Here is a 20,101-nt window from a genome sequence, read left to right as displayed (position 1 = left end):
CTTTTATCTTGCATGGTGCACTATTTCTACGAATAAAAATGCTCCTGAGTCAATAGAGTTGCTGATACTCTGCTCTTGTGAGACCCAACCTGGAGTACTGAGTCCAGTTCTGGAGCTCTCGATACAAAGAGGACATGGAGCTGTTGGAGAGAGTCCAGAGGAGGCCCTGGAGATGATGGGAGAGCTGGAGCAGCTCTGCTCTGGAGACAGGCTGGGGGAGAGTTGGGGTGTTCAGCCTGGAGAAGAGAAGGCTCCAGGGAGACCTGAGAGCACCTTCCAGGGCCTGAAGGGGCTCCAGGAAAGCTGGGGAGGGGCTTGGGACAAGGGCAGGGAGGGATGGGATGAGGGGCATGGATTAAAACTGGGAGAGGAGATTGAGGTGAGACATGAGGAGGAAATTCTTTGTTGTGAGGGTGGTGAGAGCCTGGCCCAGGTTGCCCAGGGAAGCTGTGGCTGCCCCATCCCTGGCAGTGTTGAAGGGCAGGTTGGCTGGGGCTTGGAGCAACCTGGGCTGGTGGGAAGTGTCCCTGCCCACGCAGGGGGTTGGAACCAGATGCTAGCATAGAATCTCTGAAGTCTGCAACTGGGGCATTTTTATAGGGCTGGGGTAACAGGAAATAGTGAAAATGAGTGTTTAGAAAGGTGTTTCCATCTTGATATGTAATAAGCATAACCTTCTGACATGTTATTTACAATTATTTTTGGCTGAAGGTCGAATTTTAGGGCTTTGACCCAAGGCACAGTACAGCACCAGTGTCCTACAGTGCAGGAGAAACCTCAGCTCCCACTTTTCAGCAGGTCACGAACATGTTCTTAAAACACCCCAGCACCTTTCTGTGAAACATTCCGATGGGACACGAGGTAAATTCTTCACCCTGAGGAGAATCAAACACTGGAATGGTCTCCCAAGGGAAGTGGTGGATTCCCCCACGTTGGGCAGTGACAAGTCTCAGGTGGCCACGGTGCTGAGCCACCTCATCTCAACTGGAGTAGCACCTTGAAAGGTTGGACCGGATGATCCTCGAGGTCCCTTCCAACCTAGGATTCTATGAAAACAGTGTGTACTTTAATTCCCTTTGCAACCTTCCTCCCTGGCCTTTCTTCATGTGTGCATGCCTTGAAAATATTCAGGACTGAAGGGAAAAGAAGGATACAGAGAACAAATATGGCCGTGCTGGAAACATCTTGATATATAAAATATTTATAGCAAGGGTATTTGTAGAGCTTGGCATTTTAGATATGTACAAATATGTGTTGCCACTCTGAATGCCTTACATCTGTTTGCTTGAGGGTGTTACATTGTCCTTGTTTGTGGTGTCTTACCTGTGTTTAATGCTGCTTCATTTCCACCCGAGTCATGATGCAAATCAGGCACTTTAATGGTATCCTGAGGAAAAATCCAGGGCCCACCCACCCTGCTGCAGGAACGTCGGTGGGGAGAGACTGAACATTGTTCGATCCATCAACTCACTGCCCCTATATTGAAGAGAAACCATAAAAATAGAAAGCACCAGGCTTTCCAGCAGTCTAGAAAAATGCCAGCAATTAGAAAAGGAGAGAAATGGGAGGAGGAGAGCAACAGTGATGGTGGAAGGAATGAAAAGCTGCAGGCAAGTGGGGGTCAAGGTCCTGGAACGCCTGCGTCGTAAAGAAGAAGTGGCAGGAATCTGTGAATTACAAGTCTATAAATTAATTGCAGGCTTCTGGTGACGGGGCAATAAACCACCCTAATGAAGATTGAGTAGTTTATGGTTTTGTCAGAGCTCTGCAAAATTATATGGTTTTTCAGCTGCACAGATACTGGTGGTTTTATGGGAGTTGGTTGAATAAATTAGACTAGCTAGGACTCTAGTGTGGGAAAAAAAAAAAGTGTTAGAAATTAACCTAGGAATGTGATTCCATCTTAAATTTTTTTCCTTCTGGTTTTTCTTACCCAAAGAAGCTTGTTTCTTTTTCCTTCAGCCATACTATCAATTCTGGTTCTTCCCAACTTGACCCCTGAATTGTCTCTCTTTGTGTAGTTCTGGTGGTACTAACTCTAGTGACAGTATCTCTTAAGATACTGTTTTTAAAAAAACCCTCTTGATTAACATGCTAATTACTGATGTTCCCTAATGAGAGATGTTTTAATTGAAAAACCATCTCAAGAAATGTCCAGCTTTGGGGTCTGTCTGCTATGGAGACCCTGGTGTCATGGCCGGGTGGCCACAGAGCAAGAAGAGCCAAATGTACTCGGTTATCTGGGTGGTTTTGATAGGAAATGAAGCAGCTAAATTCATCAGGATACCTCATCAGTTTTAATTTGGTTTGACCTGAACTGTGTCAGGAACTTCTAGGAACCCAAAATTATGAAATAGATGGAAAACAAGGGACCAATCTGGAAGAGGAACAGAGAAGATGGGGCGTGGGAGCAGTGCTGGGGGGGCCCAGGGTGGATGTTTATTGAGCTGCAGGTGATTTTTAGTTCAAAGGCAGAAAAAATAGCTAAAATCAAATAAAAAAACCTTGCAGTCCTCCTTTCACCTGGTTGGTTTGATGCAGTAGACACAGATTTTAAACAGAATGATCTCATTTTCTCCCAAGTGCTCTTACCTCATTGTGCACAGAATTTTGGAGAGCGCTCAGGATTCATTGGGAGTGTAGGATCCAAGCGATGCTGATCTCTAGGACTTTGCCTTCATTTATTACCAAAGCTGGGAACTCTGTTGTCAATAAGGCAATAAAAGAGAGTTTTGTGGCTAAGGTGATGAAATGCAGACCCTGAAGAGCTCAGTTTTATCTGCAGGGCTGCCATAGGATTCTTACGGGACACGCGTTCATTCGCTTCCACCACACGTTCATGTGTTGCAACTGGTTTCCTTATTTTCTGATTCCCAAAGAGTTTTTAAGGTTTGACGTGCAAAAACCCCCACAGCAGTGTGTTGTGTGCTGCTTTAAATCATACCTGAGTGGACAAGGAAAAGGAGAGGGGTCATTTTGCCCTGTCCCTGGTAGCTTGGCTAGTAGCGCTTCTTAGTTTTCAACTTTTAAAAATATTGGTGGGTCCAGTGGAAGTTGTAGAAATAGGAATGGGGGGGAAGAATCCAAAACACTGAGAAATTAATAATTTTGTTTGCAGAGATAAGTTTGGAAACTAGAAAGCCTGAAGCCCTGGACAAAACAGAAAGCTTCAAATTAAATCCTGGCTTGCTCTTGCAGCAAGAAGGTTCCTCCTGGAGCGCACGGAATGCGATTGTGGAATTGAGGAGCACGTTATAATCCTTGCAAACCTGGGGCCTGATTTAAGGATGTGAGGGCAGCCTCAGTTCTAATGGTTCTTAGCTTCTGTGCAATTTATTTCCTTATCTTCACCTTTCTTTTAATTTAGAGGATTATTTTTTACTTAATATTACAGCTTTATAAATATTATAATCACGCGCTGGGAATGATGGCTGAAGAAATAGAATTGGATTTTCTGTCTGAAATGATAAGTCATGGTTGGTACTTAGAAATTAATCTCTTCTGGCTTCCTGGCAACTCTGGATATTCAAACCAGAGACTTATTCCCCCACAAAAATGGCCCAAATGGACGTGGGCTGGTGAGTTTTCTTGCGTGCGATTTTAGGTAGGATGTGGGGGGAGCTCGTTAGAGAGGTGATGCTATTAGCAGTTTTCCTCAAATTGCTAATTTCCATCATCCTAGTATTACAATAATGATGAAATGGAATTAAATTAGCATATCATATAGCATACTGAAAGACTGTGAATACATTAGAGTAACACAAGGCAACAGATAATTGCTGGCCTAATAAGAATTCATTTTCAGCAAGGATAATTCAACCTTTTTCTTCTTCCCATCACTAGGGACAGATTTCCTGGTTATTGATTATCTCCTCATCTTGTATAAACCCAGTCAGAAGTTCTTCTTGGTTAGATGAAAATGTCTCTACTTTTAATTTGGTGTCACTTTATCAGTGAAGTTGTTTTGCACCTGTGTGTGCCTGTGCATATGTTGACTTGCAGGCCCTTGTTTTCTCTGCGCTTGGCATCTGGTCCTTGGAAATGAATGAGTTTTTATTACCTCAAAACTCACTTAGTGAGAATTATATATATTTTGTTCTCCATAAATCTTACACGTTTTTCATTTGGCAAATAGAAGTTAGCATCAACAGTTTATTTTCTAGGATAAATGCCTTCCCTAGCATTTCATTTTTAATAGGCTCAGACTGAAAGACACTAAATTGCATATGTTTTCTATTTATGTCTAATATTATTCAAGCTTATTGAAGTGATTAACTTGCTAAGCCTTAATTTATCTCCACTCCTTGCCACTTTCCTTTTTCCCTCATCTTTTTTACAGTTCCACCATGGTTTTTAATCCGTCCCTCAAATGTTTATGCCTACGAAAGCACGGATATTGAGTTTGAATGTGCTGTGGCTGGGAAGCCTGTTCCTACAGTGGAGTGGATCAAGAATGGAGAAGTGGTCATTCCAAGTGACTATTTTCAGATAGTGGTAAATATCTGGTTTTTTCTTCTTCATTGTCTTTTACTAAGTGGTGAAATGTCTTTTGGTATTTGATCCAGTCGTTGCCTTCATGAACGTATTTGCCTTCCTGAAGAATTACAGCTTTGCAAGGAGAATTGTTGGGCACCCTGCCCAAAGTAACATCTTCTTCTTTGAATTTTGATGTCACTGTTACGTGGGCTGGGAATTTCTGCTGTGTCTTCTAAAAAGGGTTGAAGAGAGTGGCAGTTGGAATGAGCCGAGATGGTGGGAAGCACCTTTGGAAGCTTCAGGCACTTCAGAGGTGTCCACATGGTGTATCTTGTTCAGAGACAGGGCTTGAGTCGTGTCTGATTTTTCACCTTGTAACCAATAATCATGATTTTCATTGTGCCTGTCCAGAAAAAAACCCACAACCAAATAGTTCTTGACTGTAGCTTTCATGCAGGGTGGACCTTGCCACAGACAATAGGAAATTCCACCTTGGTTTTTTATATATTAGAAAGCAGCCAGAAGCTGTCCAAGGAAAGGACAGGTCTACTGCTCCTGTGGTTGTGTGGTGGAGGTGCTGGAGATTTATTTTGCTTGCTAATTAAGAGAAGATACATTTCAGTCAGAGCACACCCCTCACTGGAGGTATTTTACCCAACATAATTGGTTTCTGCTTGTGCTAACAGAAGTGGAAAGCTAAATCTGCTTCAAATGAAGTAGCAGTTGAGTGACCTTTTCATGAGGATCTCCAGGCCTCAAGCCATCCAGGAGGGTTTGACCTTCAGAACAGTATTTGTTCAAAGATGCAGAGTTGAAAGTTGTTTTCCACCTTCCCCGAGGCAAAGAGCCCAGACAAAATGCTGAGCAGCACTCGAGTGATGGCTGTGATTTGGGTTTGAGAAAGGTGGTGGGTGGACTCTGCAAGCAAGTCAATTGTCCCTCGGGCTGTAGGCACCATCAAACAAACTTCAAAGACCACGAGGTGTCAAGAGATTGCTGGTCGTGGTTCCATCCCTGTATGAGCCAAGGCTGAGATGACACACGTGGCACCTCGTTGCACAAAACAGCTGTTCTGGAAGGGTTTTATAATCCACGTTGACTTTGGATGGTGTTTTTCTAATTAATTCTCTCCACTTCCCTTCTTTTCTCTTTTGCTCTCTCTAGGGTGGCAGCAACTTAAGGATTCTGGGCTTGGTAAAGTCAGATGAAGGTTTTTATCAGTGTGTAGCTGAAAATGAAGCTGGAAACTCACAGGCCAGTGCACAGCTAATCATCCCAGAGCCTGGTAAGATGCAAAGGACGTAGAAAATTGTAGATGTAATTAATGCTATTAACATAAACATCCCAAATGAGCAGCTACAGTTTCTTTACTCTCTCTTCCTTATCCAGCTGGCTGGCTGCAGTTAAAAGCATGGCCAGGCTAGGAGAGGCTTTGAGGCATTTTGTTCACTGGGTAAATGTCCTAGAAATGACTCTGGAGGCCAACTAAACCTGCCTGAAAAGCCCCCAGGAGTGGCTCACTATCTCTTGGTGGGCTTTATCCTGCTGAAATGTTAAGAAGCTGATCATAAATGGGTGAGGTGATGGAATCAAATACCTCAGAAGCAACAGTGAGTTATACTCTGCTTGGTTTAGCATTAAACTGTTGTGGGATGTTTGTCTTGGGGAGAGAGAAGAATAAGGAGAGAGAGAACAGTTTGGCAGTGGGACCTCAAGTCCAACCAACCATTGAAGACCAGAAGGTTTGTGTCTGTGTGCTTAAAGGATGGTTATGTATTTGGTTGCTCTGAAATGAAGAGATGTTTGGTTTTGTGGGCTGCACTGTGCAGCAGCATAGGTGGTCACTGCTTATTGGGTTTTTAAGTAGCAGGTGTCTTCATCTTAAGGTGGCTGCCGTGTGAAACGTGGGTATGAAAACATGGATAAAAGCCTTTCAAAGTGTTTGGGTTGTAAATGATTAATGCCCTGCATTGGGACTGGACTTGTACTTACTACTGCTCGTGGATCATGCCAGTAAGAGGAGAGCAGGAGGACATGCTGAAGTGCTGCTTGATCTCTGGTTTGGCCTGGGAAGAGCAGAAACTCGGTAGCCCACAAAAATGCTAATTCCATATAGCCCTAGTAGGATCAATTAACCAGCTCCTACCATAGAGTTTCTTTGGGAAATTCTTTGAAAAGCTTCCATGCAGCATCAGTGTGAAGTTATAAAGCTTTGCCAAGAATCTGGCCCTCTGGAAATGGAGAAGTAAGGCCGTGGTCCATGTTCTTGTCAGCTGCAGTGGTCGGACTCTTAAGGAGGCATCTCTGGACTCTGAGCAGGAATGTTTGCTGAGATCCATCCCAGTTGAGCCCTGTAAGCTGTTGTCTTGTGAGCACTGTTATCCAGAGTGGTTCCAGGCAGTATGGTGGGAGGTGACAGTCCCATGTGGTCCTAGCTGAGATCAGCTGGTAGCCAAAAGTGAGGAGTAAGCACCACTGGAAGCCTCGGATCCCCAGTTTCCAGTGTGCCCTCCATGCAAGTACTTCTGGCAAAGGAAAAGGGAAGTAGGGTTAAGGTTTCTCCCTTAGGAGAACCTTCTCCCTAAGGGTTTTCCACCTTGGTCCTAAAGAAATGGCTGAGTGTAGGTTTTGCAGCTCCTTGAAGGTTGTACCTCCCTCTTATTCCTTCCTGTGATTCAGCATCTCCTTTAGGAGCCTCTTCTCTTTCTTTTCTCTCCACTGCCTGAAAGCAACTCCAGTAGCAACTGGGAGCTCATCAGAGCCTTCTCAGCCCTTCTCTCCTGAGATGCTCATGGTGCAGATGTTTTACAGCCACGAAATCAAGCAGCTTAGTGGGAGATCCAGGAGGGGGTAAATGGAGGAGAAATATAAGGTCCAGAGAGTTGTCCTTGTCATCGTCCTCCTAGCGTGACCTCCAGCCTGGGCTCCCTCCTCACCATTCTCTGTGGTGCTAATTGGCTAACAGAAGTTGATGGTTGGCTACCAGGACCAAGAAGCAGATATTTTGTTTGGGTTCCCACTTGGGTATGTGAAGGGTAGGACCTCATCAGAGGAGCATTTCCTGCTCTGCAGTCGCTGGAGGTGATGATGAGGTTACATTCCCTGAGGGACCAATGTGAAAATGAGACAGCACTTGCAAATGAGATTTCTCTGGCAGAAGCAATGTCCATGTGATACTGAGAAAGGCTGGCAGGGGTCACCATCCTGCTCAGAAACAACCTCTTCCACTTCAGGTCTTCACTGTGAGGACATGTGCAGTTGCCCTGCCTTTGTGTTTGGTTTTCTTTCTGCTGTCTTGTAACTGGACCTGCTCATGGCAGGGGGCTTGGACCTACATCATACTGAAGGTCCCTTCCAACCCAAGCCATTCTGGGATCCTATGATTCAGTTGGTGCTTTTTTTTGGATTTGATTTGGATGCAGGAACATCTGAAGGAAACAGGCCATATCCTGCTGTAGAGAGGTTTGGTCTGGTGACAGGATCATCCAAAGGGAAACTGGGCACCTCCTTGCTGCTCCCAGCAAGTCACTGGAAGTGAAATGCTATCAGGAAACCCCATGCTGGGTGGTGGTTCTTCTGCTTGGCATTGGACTAGATTGAAAAAAGAAAATTATAAGAAAACCCTGAAGAGCTGTGGGACAGCATTGTCAACTGTCTCCATTTCCCTCTTGAAGTGATGGATTACTTGTTTCTGGTTATTTAATCAGCTCTTCAAAAATGCTGCTCCAATTCCTCTGAGGTGAAGGGGGGGCCAGAGTGCACAGATGGTGGAGAAGCCAGTGAGAAATACAAATGAAGTGGAGGGGCTGATGGTGGCAGGAGCCCCCTCTACTTTGATTTTTTAGTGGGCCACAGGGCAGGTGAGGACCCAGCAGAGCCCACAGTTGCTTTTGATGTGTTTTTATGAGCCTAGTGAAGTTTTGGTATGGAATTCCAGGATGATTTGGGTTGGAAAGGACCTTAAAGACCATCTAGATCCAACCCCCCTGCATGAGCAGGGACACCTCCCACCAGCCCAGGCTGCTCCAAGCCCCATCCAACCTGCCCTTCAACACTGCCAGGGATGGGGCAGCCACAGCTTCTCTGGGCAACCTGTTCCAGGGTCTCACCACCCTCACAGCGAAGAATTTCCTCCTCATGTCTCACCTCAATCTCCCTCTTCCAGTTTTAATCCATCCCCCTCATCCCATCCCTCTCTGCCCTTGTCCCAAGCCCCTCCCCAGCTTTCCTGGAGCCCCTTCAGGCCCTGGAAGGTGCTCTCAGGTCTCCCTGGAGCCTTCTCTTCTCCAGGCTGAACACCCCAACTCTCACTTGGCCGTGTAGAGCTGGGCATTTCATCCCTGGCTTCTGACTTTACCTGCCACTTCGCAAGCCAGAGAGAGCTTCATTTTCAAGTTAACTCCTCTCTGTCTCATCCATTTTTCCTCCTTTTATGGGTGCTCATTTTCCCCCTGAACGTACCAATTGCCTTTGGAAGCCTAGATGAAGTTACACTCCAGAGTTCAGGAGCAATAAGGTCAGGAGATGCATTGTCTGCAGCCCTGAGTGCTGATGGGTTTTTCCACGGCGTGTACCTCGTCACCTTCCCAGCAGAAACCTATTTGCTGAGCTGCCATTTGATCAACGATAAGAAAGGGTAAGGAACAGCTGAACGTGTTTGCTTTATGGGCAAACAGCAAATTAATCTTTGGGCATATTTGTCAGGGATAGGGATTTTCTCTCTTTTTTTTTTTTTTCCCTGAGGGCAAGAGTTGGGGAAAATAACCCCCAACCACGTTCACTTGCGTGTGGTCCTGTTTGGGAACCACATTGGATCGGTTATATATTATTATGGGTAAAATAGCAGTTTGAGAGAGTCATTGAATCATTTGGGTTGGAAGAGAGCTGGAAGATCAGCAAGTCTCAGCATCAAGCCAGCACTGCCAAGGCCACCACTAAACCACATCCCTTTTTACTTCACGTTCAGGGCCCGTCGAGAAGGGCAACGCGTGGAGCGTGTGCACCAGACGTTCAAAAAATGGGGTGCAAATATCACTCTGAAGACTCAAATATATTGTTTTCATTAGCCCCCGTGGCTCGAGCAAGTAAATATGGTGAGCTTTGCCATCCCTGTGTGCATGTCTGCTCTCCTGTGTGCAAAAGGGAGTTTTTCTGTGTTGCAAAAGATGAGCCTGGGTGAGAATTAGAAGAGGAAGAGCAAACTTTGGCTCTTTGCCACCTGGAGAGGAATCCACTTCATTCACCCTGACTATCCTTGTTACAGTGTTAACTATAGACTAAATAGTTTAATATGGATTTAAGTAATGAGCTCACAAATTGATTCTGCAGCATAAGCTCTGTTTAGAGTTTAGGAGCAGTTAGTCTCTTGTTAAGATCCAAACAGTGCTCCTGCCTGTTGACATTTCCAAGCACAGGCTTGAGGGCAAAGATGAGGATTCCCCCCCACACACCTCTCATTTTCCTTCCTTTGTTTCTGATATTGATTCTGACCTATTAGGACTTTTTCTGTTTGTATGTTAATTCACACCTGTGGGATCAGAGAGTCATAAGGGGGGAGGATTAAATAAAAAACACAGACAAAAAAAAAAGCCTTGTGCAAATTCCTGAGGGAGGAATGCAAACGTTTTCTCTAGGAATGCAAATGTCTTATCAGAGTGACAGGGGAAAAAAAAAAACAAACCACAAAGCAGGTGTCTCATATTCTCCCCCTTCCTCTCCTCCATCCCTTCCTTCTACTCCCCCAACTGCCATTGAGGAATAATTTCACGCCCCTTGTTCAAACATTAATTATTGAACTGGAGTGATTTGCTAATAACTTGTGGAACGAAATTTCTTGGAAGTTGAGGAGAATGAATCCCTGAGATGGTGCATCTTTCATCCCACCCCTTCCCCTTGTCTGGCTGCGTGGCCTCGGTGAGATGTAATTGTAATTGGTGTCTGGGTCGGGATGACAGTGTCAGCCTATCATTGCAGGGTTTAGAGCTGTGCTTTGGATAGCCAGATTTGTAATTATAATGTGCTTTTGCTCCTATTTATATGCAGCAGCATTCCTGTCTTGCTGGGCCTTTCCCTGGGAGGGGAAGGTTGGGCTGGGGAGGGGTGGCTTGCAAACCAGAGCCATGATTTGTTCAGAAAACACCCTGATTCTCTGAGGAATAAAGGAGCAAGGTGAGCAGCCAGCCAGAGTAACCATTTACTGGCCCGGAGAACAGACTCTGAAATGGGGCTTGCCAAATGGGAATATAAATGTGCTGGCCCCTCCAGCAGGAAAGTTCTTTGCAGGCAGAGCTGGGATGGTGATATCTGTGCTGTGAGCCAGTGCTGTGACCCCCCCCAGGCTGGCAGGCAGAGGATTTCTCTTGCAATGGCCTCATAAAGGGGATGGTTGGATGGTCCTGTTTTCCTCCAGCATGTTCTTTCACCTGGACCTGCAGGACCATGGACAGAGACTGACAGAAGTCAAGGTCTTAGTCCCACTGGATTTGAAATCGGGCTCAGTTTCCAGATCCGTGGCAGTTTGCCTTGGTAGGAGTTCATTTTGAAAAGGTCCAAGGGTTGGATTAAGTAGAAGTCCTACTGGCCTTGTCAAGCTGCAGCTGCAAAGCTGATGGCTTGTCTCTGGGCAGGGCAACACTGTGGCATTTGGGGGGACCACTTTGGTAGCAAACACTGTTGTTTTTTTTCATGTTTGGGATATGAGCCCTTCATCTGGCTTAACATTTTTCTTCCTTTCATCACCTTCTTTTTCTACACCTTGAAGGCTTTCTTTCTCCTGGGTCTGCTTTCCACAAATTCCTTCCTGTTGTTCCCTTTCCCCCAGCATCTCACCTGCAGCCATCACACCTAATGGGATTTCAACCTCTCATCCCACCTGAGGTGTCCTAATCCTGCTGTGGATTTGGGGGTAAAAGGTGCTTCCAGGTCAGTTTCTTTCATATTCATGTTCTGTCTGCAGAGAGAAATGTGAATTAGAGCCAGGGCTAGGTTCAAGAAATTCACACATTTCCCCTTTCCATTCCCTAAATCCCAGTGAACACCTTAGTCCTTCACCCCTGTTCCCTGGTTTAGTGAAGTGGGAACTATTTTATATCACTTGATACATGAGGATGGAGTCCTCACAACCAGCAGTGTTAGATCTGATCAACTGCTGCTGAAATGCCAGGTTTTCATGTCTGGCTGTTGAATTAATTTTTTAAAATCTCTTAAAAAAGAAAGGTGGGGGAGGGGTGTGGTAGTTTTAATTGTTTTTAAAGGATGCACAATCAAGTTTGTTAATATAAAAATGAAGGAAAAACTATTTGGTAAAGGGCAATTTTGAAAAATAAGTTTCCCTCTCCATCCTTGGGTCTCAAATTAGAAATATGGTTATTTCTGTCTTCTGTCCTTCTTGCAGCATCATCTGTTGAGAAAACAGGGAGGGAGTTTTGGGCTCTCTGTGCTTGTTCTGCTTCTCTTGAGCTTGTGACGTCTCTGTGGGCAGCATCTTGTGAAAATCTTCCAAGTGTTTTATTTCGAGTACAATTGCTCTGCAGTTCCCTTTGGCACAAAGGAATCTCTGATGGCCAAGTGATAATTCAAAGGTTCAATAGCTATTCACTGGTGTGCTGGGAAACAAAGGGAGAAGCAGATTTGGGGATGTAGCTCAGAGCACGGGCACAGAACATGGAGTCGTTGCTGAAGGGTGATGAGCATCTCTGTGGGCTGCCATAGGATTTTCTTTCCTCCAGAATCCAAGAATCTGATTGTTTAGAGAAGCCCTTTAGGGTCATCCAGTCCAACCATTCCCCCAGCCCTGCCCAGGCCCCCTGTGTCCCTCAGCACTACATCTCCAGGGCTTGGAAACCCCTCCAGGGATGGGGACTCCAGCCCTGCCCTGGGCAGCCTGGGCCAGGGCCTGACAACCCTTGCCAGCAAGAAATGCTGCCCAAGATCCCATCTCAGCCTCCCCTGGCACCACTGCAGCCCATCTCCTCTTGTCCCATCCCTTGTTCCTGGGGAGCAGAGCCCGACCCCCCTGGCTCCAACCTCCTCTCAGGCAGCTGCAGAGCCAGCAGGTCTCCCCTCAGCCTCCTTTGCTCCAGGCTGGACACCCCCAGCTCCCTCAGCTGCTCCTCCTCACACTTGTGCTCCAGCCCCTTCCCCAGCTCCCTTGCCCTTCTCTGGACACTCTCCAGCCCCTCCTTGCAGGACCAGAGCCACAGTTAAGAGCTTTGTCTTGGTCTGCTCCACCAGGAATTCCAACTTAATATTCTCACATTTATCTTTCTTTAAACTGGGATTAAGGGGAAGCTTTGTTTTCCTTTGCTTACCTTTTTGTTTGTTTGTTTTTGCTTTGGGGTACTTGGTGGGGTTATTTTTCCCTTCTGTTATTTGTGATTTAGCATATATGGGATTTTTGAGCAGTGCAGAGCTATTAAATATTTAATTACAGAACCAGTTGGCAGGATTTTCCCTGCCAGAACTTAGTATCTGCCCTTCAGGTAGCAGCAGCTGTTCAGAGTTGTTGTCAGTTAAAGCACCTTCAGTTAAACAAAGCAAAAATTTTGCAAGTCTAGTGGTGTGGAAGAGTGGAGGAGAATTTTTAAGCCTCTGTCACAGCTGTTAACCCTGGAAAGAAACAGGAATGGGATATGAAGCCTGAGAATCAGGTGAGGATGGGTGTCTTTTTGTAATGATTACAGAGAAGAGGGCAATGAAGGGCATGGTTTGCATGGGGAGGGCCTGGAGAGCTTGACCCCACATCTGTCTGTCTTGTGTTGAGGGTGTGCAGTTCTGTGGCCCTCAGCACAAGAAAGATATAGACCTGCTGGAAAGGGTCCAGAGAAGGGTCACCAAGATGATCCAAGGGCTGGAGCAGCTCTGCTCTGGAGCCAGGCTGGGAGAGTTGGGGTGTTCAGCCTGGAGAAGAGAAGGCTCCAGGGAGACCTGAGAGCACCTTCCAGTGCCTGAAGGGGCTCCAGGAAAGCTGGGGAGGGGCTTGGGACAAGGGCAGGGAGGGATGGGATGAGAGGGAATGGATTAAAACTGCAAAAGGGGAGATTGAGGTTGGACATGAGGAGGGAATTCTTTGGTGTGAGGGTGGTGAGACCCTGGCCCAGGTTGCCCAGGGAAGCTGTGGCTGCCCCATCCCTGGCAGTGTTGAAGGGCAGGTTGGATGGGGCTTGGAGCAGCCTGGGCTGGTGGGAGGTGTCCCTGCCCATGCAGGGGGTTGGGACTGGATGGTCTTTAAGGTCCCTTCCAACCCAAACAAGTTGGTGTCTCTGTGTTAATGATGCTTCAGGACACTATGTCTCAGACTTTATGGCACCTCCATCACTACATTTCATTTGACAAACATCTGTCGGGGGACTAATGGTTTCATTTTGTGCAGACAAGTGTGAAACCCACCAAAAAAGTGAGAGGACAAACCAAAAAATATAACGGGACAAAAAAGATACCATTAGCCAGGTCTATCTTGCACCCTGTCCCAAGACTCTTTTTCTATCCCTGTTTCTTAAAACTCACTTCCAACATACAGGCAGCCTGCTGGGAGGTATTATTCTCATGGCTGGCTTGAATTATTCTCATGTGAAGGTGTTAAAAATCAAACCAACTCTTTTAGATTTCAGTTACTCTGTTGCTTATTATATTAGAATCTGGCTTATTATCTTTTACTGCTGTTGGTATTTTTGCAAGCCTACATTGCTGCTGTAGCTTGGTGACATTTAGCTTGGTGTGCAATTGCCCAGCTCAAGTAAGAAGCAAAATCAACCTGCTGATGTCCCCAAATGAAGAACTTCTTCCAGCATGTTGAAGGCAAGCTTAATAATGCCAACTTTACAACAAGCTTTTTTAACTCAAGTATGAAGCCATCTAAAAATTAATGTTGCATATGTGATGTTGTGTATTTGCATTTCTGGAGTTAACTCGTGCCTTTCAGCACTGCAGTCCTTGCCTTCAGCATGTGAGAGGCAGCTTTGTGTTGACATCTGGAGATAAAAAAGAAGAATATAGTCTATTATCCTCTGGAGGAGGTTGTAACCAGTGGTGTGGTCACTTCATTTGGGTTTTGTTCCTAATTAGTGTATGGTGGAGGGCAATAAGTTGGCTTGGGCTGTGATGGATGATTTCCCAAAGCAAGGAGCTGCTCTTGTCTGTTGGCTTCTCTGGAAAGGTGGAGGAGCATGCAGAGTCATCTCTTCACTCTCTTGGCCTCTGAAAGTAGTTGTTGTAGGAAGTATCTAGCAGGGGATGCCTTTTTTCCACCCGTGAGTTGCTAATGGTTTATTCTGTGACTTATTCTAAACCCATCTTCTTGCTTGTGGTGAAGTTGGCAAGTTTCTGGATGGTGCTGGGTGCTGTGCTGTGCCCAGTTAGGTTTGTCATGGAAACCAACTTCTTCTTCTGTCAGTTATGCCAAATGTACAAGCAAAAAGGAGTCTCCTTTGATGGCAGCACCATCTGCAGGGACGAGCTTCTGGAGGACATACCCAGGGCAGCGCTCCTTGGGTTTGGAGAGAGGAGGTGGCTGTGCCATCACCCTGGGACCCCACAGCCACCCCACAGCTGCAGCTGAGGCCAACTGACCACCTTCCTGGGGGTGATGGGCTGCAGTGAGTTTCATTTTTATGCACAGTGATAACTCACAAACGTGGATTCCCAGCCCTGGGCAGAGGGGGGTGTTTTTACCTGGCATTAGTTGTTCCTGCCATGTTTCTAATGTCTGCAACTCCAGCTGTGTTAACCAGCAAAGCAGCTGGGAAGTGTTTTCTCCCCCCCTTGTTTTTCCTTCAGCAAAGGCCTCCCTGGCTTTGGGGAATCTTCTGGCTCCAGCCATGGCTTTGTTCCCGTGTTTGCACAGCCAGGGTAGCTGTGGCTGTCTGGCCAGGCCGACCAAAAGAGCTGTGTTTGTTGGACATCTCCTTCGTGTCCCCATCGCTTTTCAGGCTCCCTCCCCATCCCTGGCATCTCATTGTACTTTAGGTCGAGGCCTCTTGAGCCTCCAGGCTTAACAACACGGGATGGTGAAGCAGAGAAGTTATTAAAATACATTGAGCACTCAGGGATTTAGATCCTGACCTTCTGTCATTATCGACACCTATTGAATTTCTCCTTTCATCCATGGCCAAGCCTGGTACAGCTGCTATGGCACATGGAGATACCTCATGGTTGCCAGCACAAGCTGATTGGCATTCATGCTTGAGTGTCTTTTGATTTTCTCCTTGGATGCTGGGAGCAGCCCGAGTAGCTGAGCAACGAAAGAGCTTCATCTATTAGGCGTGACAGATTTGTATGCAGCGCTAAATGCCCGACCTTGCTCCAACTCCCTCATCCATTCCCATCATCCTCTCCCAGATGAAAGATTCTGCTGAGCTCCTGCTTCCTGGCGGTCGCCTTGGAAACGGGGACCAAGCGCCGCAGCCCGGGAGAATCACTGAGGAGGGAAGGGCTCTGGAGGAAGGAAAAGGGGCTCGCCAGGAGCTGGCAAGCCAGGGGCCTGAGGGAGGAGGCCTGGAAAGGCAGTTGGGTCTGAGGGATGGAGGCCTCTGGTGAAGCCATGGGCTGGAATTCCTGCTGGGGGAACCGTGTGGTTTAGCGTCAAGTTTCCGCGTGGGGGGTGGGATCACAGAATGAGAGAATCCTAAGGGTTGGAAGGGACCTGGAGAGATCATCCAGCCCAACCCCCCTGCCAGAGCAGGGGCACCCAGAGCACATCACACAGGAACGTGTCCGGGTGGGTCTGGAAAGTCTCCAGAGAAGGAGACTCCACAGCCTCTCTGGGCAGCCTGTCCCTGAGCAGCAGAAGGTGTGTTTCAGAAAACCCGTTGTGCCCGTCACTTCACAGGATCGGGAAGGTTGGAAAAGACCTCTAAGATCATCAAGTCCAACCCTCAACCCAGCACCACCGTGCCCACTAAACCGTGTCCTGAAGTGCCACTTCCACGTGGTTTTCTACCACCTCCAGGGATGGGGACCCCATTACTCCCCTGGGCAGCCTGTTCCAATGCCTGACCGCTCCTTCAGTGAAGAAATTGTTCCCAATATCCAATCTAAACCTCCCTTGGCACAACTTGAGGCCTCTCCTCTCATCCTATCACTTCTTCCCTGGGACAAGAGACTTACCCTCCCTCTCCTTGCAATGCTTTGCTTGGTGTATCTCTTTAACCTCTCACCATTTCTGGGTTTTAATGATTTCCCAGGTCAGAAAAAAAAGTTGAGCCTTCAGACTGAGCCTGAATTTCACCTGGAAACTTGAGATTCTTTAGATGTAGACACTTCAGATTTTAAAAAAAGCTGCTTTGGGGTAATTTGTTGCAATGGGAAGACTCAGCAGTCAACCCAGCAAACAATTTTCCTCCCGTTGGGTCTACAGTTAGGAATGTGTGTGCAGTACATACCTGTGCTGGTTAACAGCAACCTGCTAGTTACCTACAGAGGTTGGTGGGAAGTTGCTCACTGTGCTGGCTGGTTCCCATGTTGAGCCCAGTATTTCCAACTCAACCGTCACACTGGAGTTCCTGTCCTGAAGGCTCCTGGTGGCAGGTTTGGGGTAGGTCTGTTTTATTTCCACCAGATTTGCCTTCTTGCTTGTTCTGTATTTGCTGCAGGGGATTCTGCACCAGACTGAGGTCAGGAATCCCCACCAGTTCCTTCTGTGTCCCTCTGGAAAATGTATTGATAAAACACAAATACGTAGCTCTTCAGGAATGGCATAGTTGAGTCCATTGTGTCAGTTGATACATTTTTATCTTGACTAAGGTTGGATGGATTGCCAAGTGATTCCTGTTCCATGGACAAATAGTCCATGTGTTTGGACTCAGGGTTCATGGCTTATTTGGGTTACTAAGGGGTTTTCGAGCTGATGATGGAGCACAGGGCCCTGGTTATCACCCTCTGTAGCACACAGTGAATATAAAAGGGGACACAATGACAGTGTTGTAAGTAGAAAAAGGGCATTAAAACCCTACAGCAACAGGTTTGGTGGTGGGTGAAATTGTTGAACTGCTTTTTGTGATGTTTAAAAAAAAAATACACGTCGTGCTTATCCCGCATTGTGATGTTTCCTGGAGAGTCTGATATTGAAATAAGGAGGCAAAGCCTGTCACTGTCCCTTCAGCATGCAGGGTGTTATTTTCAGTGGCTTCTTCACAAAGAAGTGTTGTAGAGTGGGAAAGGTCAGTAAAACATGGCTGAGAAATAGTGCAGAATTGCAAAGAGAAGGTTAAAATGCTTGGAAAAAGAAGGAAAATATGATTGTAGGTTTATTGCAAGAGGATATTTGTGATTAAATAATGTGTACATAGACATGTCCATATCCATATATATTTATATGTATAAAAATAAGATCAGGTTGGAAAGACCCCAGATGAGTAGCTGGGGGGACAGGAGGTGAAGAAGGATCATTTAAAGCAGGGTAAGAGAACACGTATTTATATGTAGGTTGTCAAGCAAGCAGGTTCTTCTGCTAACCTTGTCATAATTGGCTCTGGAGGGGGAGCTGGTTTTCTCCAAGATGCCTTTCAGCTAAACACACATCTTTTAAACACACTGGTGGCCAAAGAATCCATATATTCTATTTGTGCAGAGATGCAACCCTGAGAGCTGCCTGGGAGAAATGTCAGCTCTGTTAGAAAAGGGAGTTTGGCCCAGCAGAGACAGAGAGAAGTTCTGTTTGGTGAGAGAGAGTACCCAAAAATGTTCTCCTGAGTTGATAGTAGCTGAAATATTTTCAGTTAATTGGCAGAAAATGAAAAGAAGTTGAAATGAAATAATGAAAATAAAATAAATTAAACACACGTTTCTGAAAAAAAGAAATTAAATGAAGAAAAAATGAAGAAAATGCTGACTTTTTTTTCAAGGGTGCTGTTTTTGTTGGAACTGCTCTCAGATGTTGAAACAGGAATTCTGAAGAGGAGGGAAGTGTGTTTTCTTCTTCCAGGAGCCTTAGTGGGATGGCTAAAAGGCATCTCGTGCTCTTCCTGTGTTACAACCAAGTTCATCATTTGTGTTGACAGATGAAACTGTGTCTGGGTAGCAGGCTTAGACAAAATGCATTCTGTGAGACCAACTGTGTGCAGGACTGTGGTCACGTTCAGTGAAGTGTAGTGCACCCCCATCTATATGATTATTATGTTTCTAAAGAGGGAAGTGAAGATGCTGTTATGGAAATCTCTGAAGAGATAGAGGGGAAGGAGCTACAGTTGATGCTAACAGAAGAGAACTATTGAAATCAATAAGCCCTACTAAAGGTTTAAATGAAAGGCAACAAAATGGAGATGCACAAGTACGTTTGCAAGTCTGTTTGTAGACAGCTGTTCCTGTGCAAGGCCTTTGTAACCTTGACAGAGTTTACTGGGGCAACCTCTGTAGGGAAAGGAAAGCACTTTTCCAAGACGTTAGTCACACCCTGGCTTTCCTTCAGCATCAGATATGCATGAGTGTTGTCCCAGCTTTGGGTATTTTCATGTATTTTTGTTGGTTGTAGCTATAGGGCTGTATTCTGCTCTTCACATGACTTGTTTTGATGTGGTACCAGAAGCTTCTTGCTGTAGCAAGGGGAGGGAAAAAGGACGTGTCCTCTGCTGAGGCGTTTCCCCGCCGTCTGGGCCGCTGATTCATTATGGATGCTGGCCTCCAAAAAGCGTGCTTGTTTGTTTTGGCTCTGCTTTTGAGACCCTGGTGCCCCAGGATCAGTATCGTCGAATGTCAGGCTTGCCAGCTCTTCCTCTCTTTTGGGAACGAAATCCATTTTCTGCACCTTGGCCTGTTGAGGGCAACAACGTCCCCCCGACCTCCCGCTTGAGCGTGCGCGATTATCCGGAGAGCGAAGGTTGTGGAGGAAGCAGCTTTGAAAGCATTAGACATGGCAGCTTTAGGGCATTAGCAAGTATTAGACTGAGCTTTCTCCCATGATACTACTCAGTTTCTCACCTCTTTTGGGTAGATCAAAGGTCTTTTCCTTGCACTGAAGATTTTGCTGGCATGAAACCAACCAGTCCTTCGTAACTGATGATCCCCTTCCATGTCAAGACACCTTGGATTTACCCACACTTTGGTGGTGTCACCACGTGGAGCTTGCCAAGTCTAGAGACACAGTAGTCAGGGGGATTTAGTTATTTTTTCTTGTAGTCTTCTAACTGATCTTTGTTTAGATTAGGGGGAATTTTCATCATGCAACAGGAAGCAAATGGATTGTGGACTGACCCTTAAAAACCGTTCGTAACCCGCTCCCTTTTGCAGCTCCTCTTTATCTGCTTTTCATCTCGATTATCAACATGTTTCTCGTGCACTTTCACCAAGTTCTGGGTTTCCCTTGCCAGCCCTGGAGCAGTGGGCTTTAGTTTTGACTTTCCAGTTGATCATGGATTTCTGGAGGCTGGAATCCACACTGCCTTTTTGCTGTACCTGGATGATTTTCTTATCACTCCCTGCCGATTTCTGCTCTAAGACTTTGTTTTTTGTCGTCGCGCCAGACTTGGGGCAATGATTCTGGTGTGACCACTATTTGAAGGGTCTTTTTTGGTCTATTCCTGAGTTTTGCTGGAGGCAGTTTGTGTGCCTGCCATTTCTTACATTACCCTGATGACCTGAGAAAGCAAGAGCAACCCGTTCAGCAGAAAATGGTTATAGAGGTTAAAGGAGCGTT

At 46.2% G+C, this 20,101-nt stretch overlaps 1 protein-coding gene across 1 annotated transcript in view; it reads left to right on the top strand.

Moving 5' to 3' along the window:
* The window catches only part of DCC (DCC netrin 1 receptor), a 502,453-nt gene that overhangs the window by 318,640 nt on the left and 163,712 nt on the right, over positions 1-20,101 (top strand). The window contains exons 6-7 of the mRNA XM_051642548.1: positions 4,340-4,494; positions 5,641-5,761. Coding sequence (XP_051498508.1) covers positions 4,340-4,494; positions 5,641-5,761 — 276 coding nt within the window. The remainder of the gene's footprint in view (positions 1-4,339; positions 4,495-5,640; positions 5,762-20,101) is intronic.

The sequence above is a fragment of the Apus apus genome, chromosome Z (assembly GCF_020740795.1).
Source record: "Apus apus isolate bApuApu2 chromosome Z, bApuApu2.pri.cur, whole genome shotgun sequence".
Lineage (NCBI taxonomy): Eukaryota > Metazoa > Chordata > Aves > Apodiformes > Apodidae > Apus > Apus apus.
The sequence above is the reverse complement of the archived record's forward strand: the minus strand, read 5'-3'. Positions and strand labels throughout refer to the sequence as shown.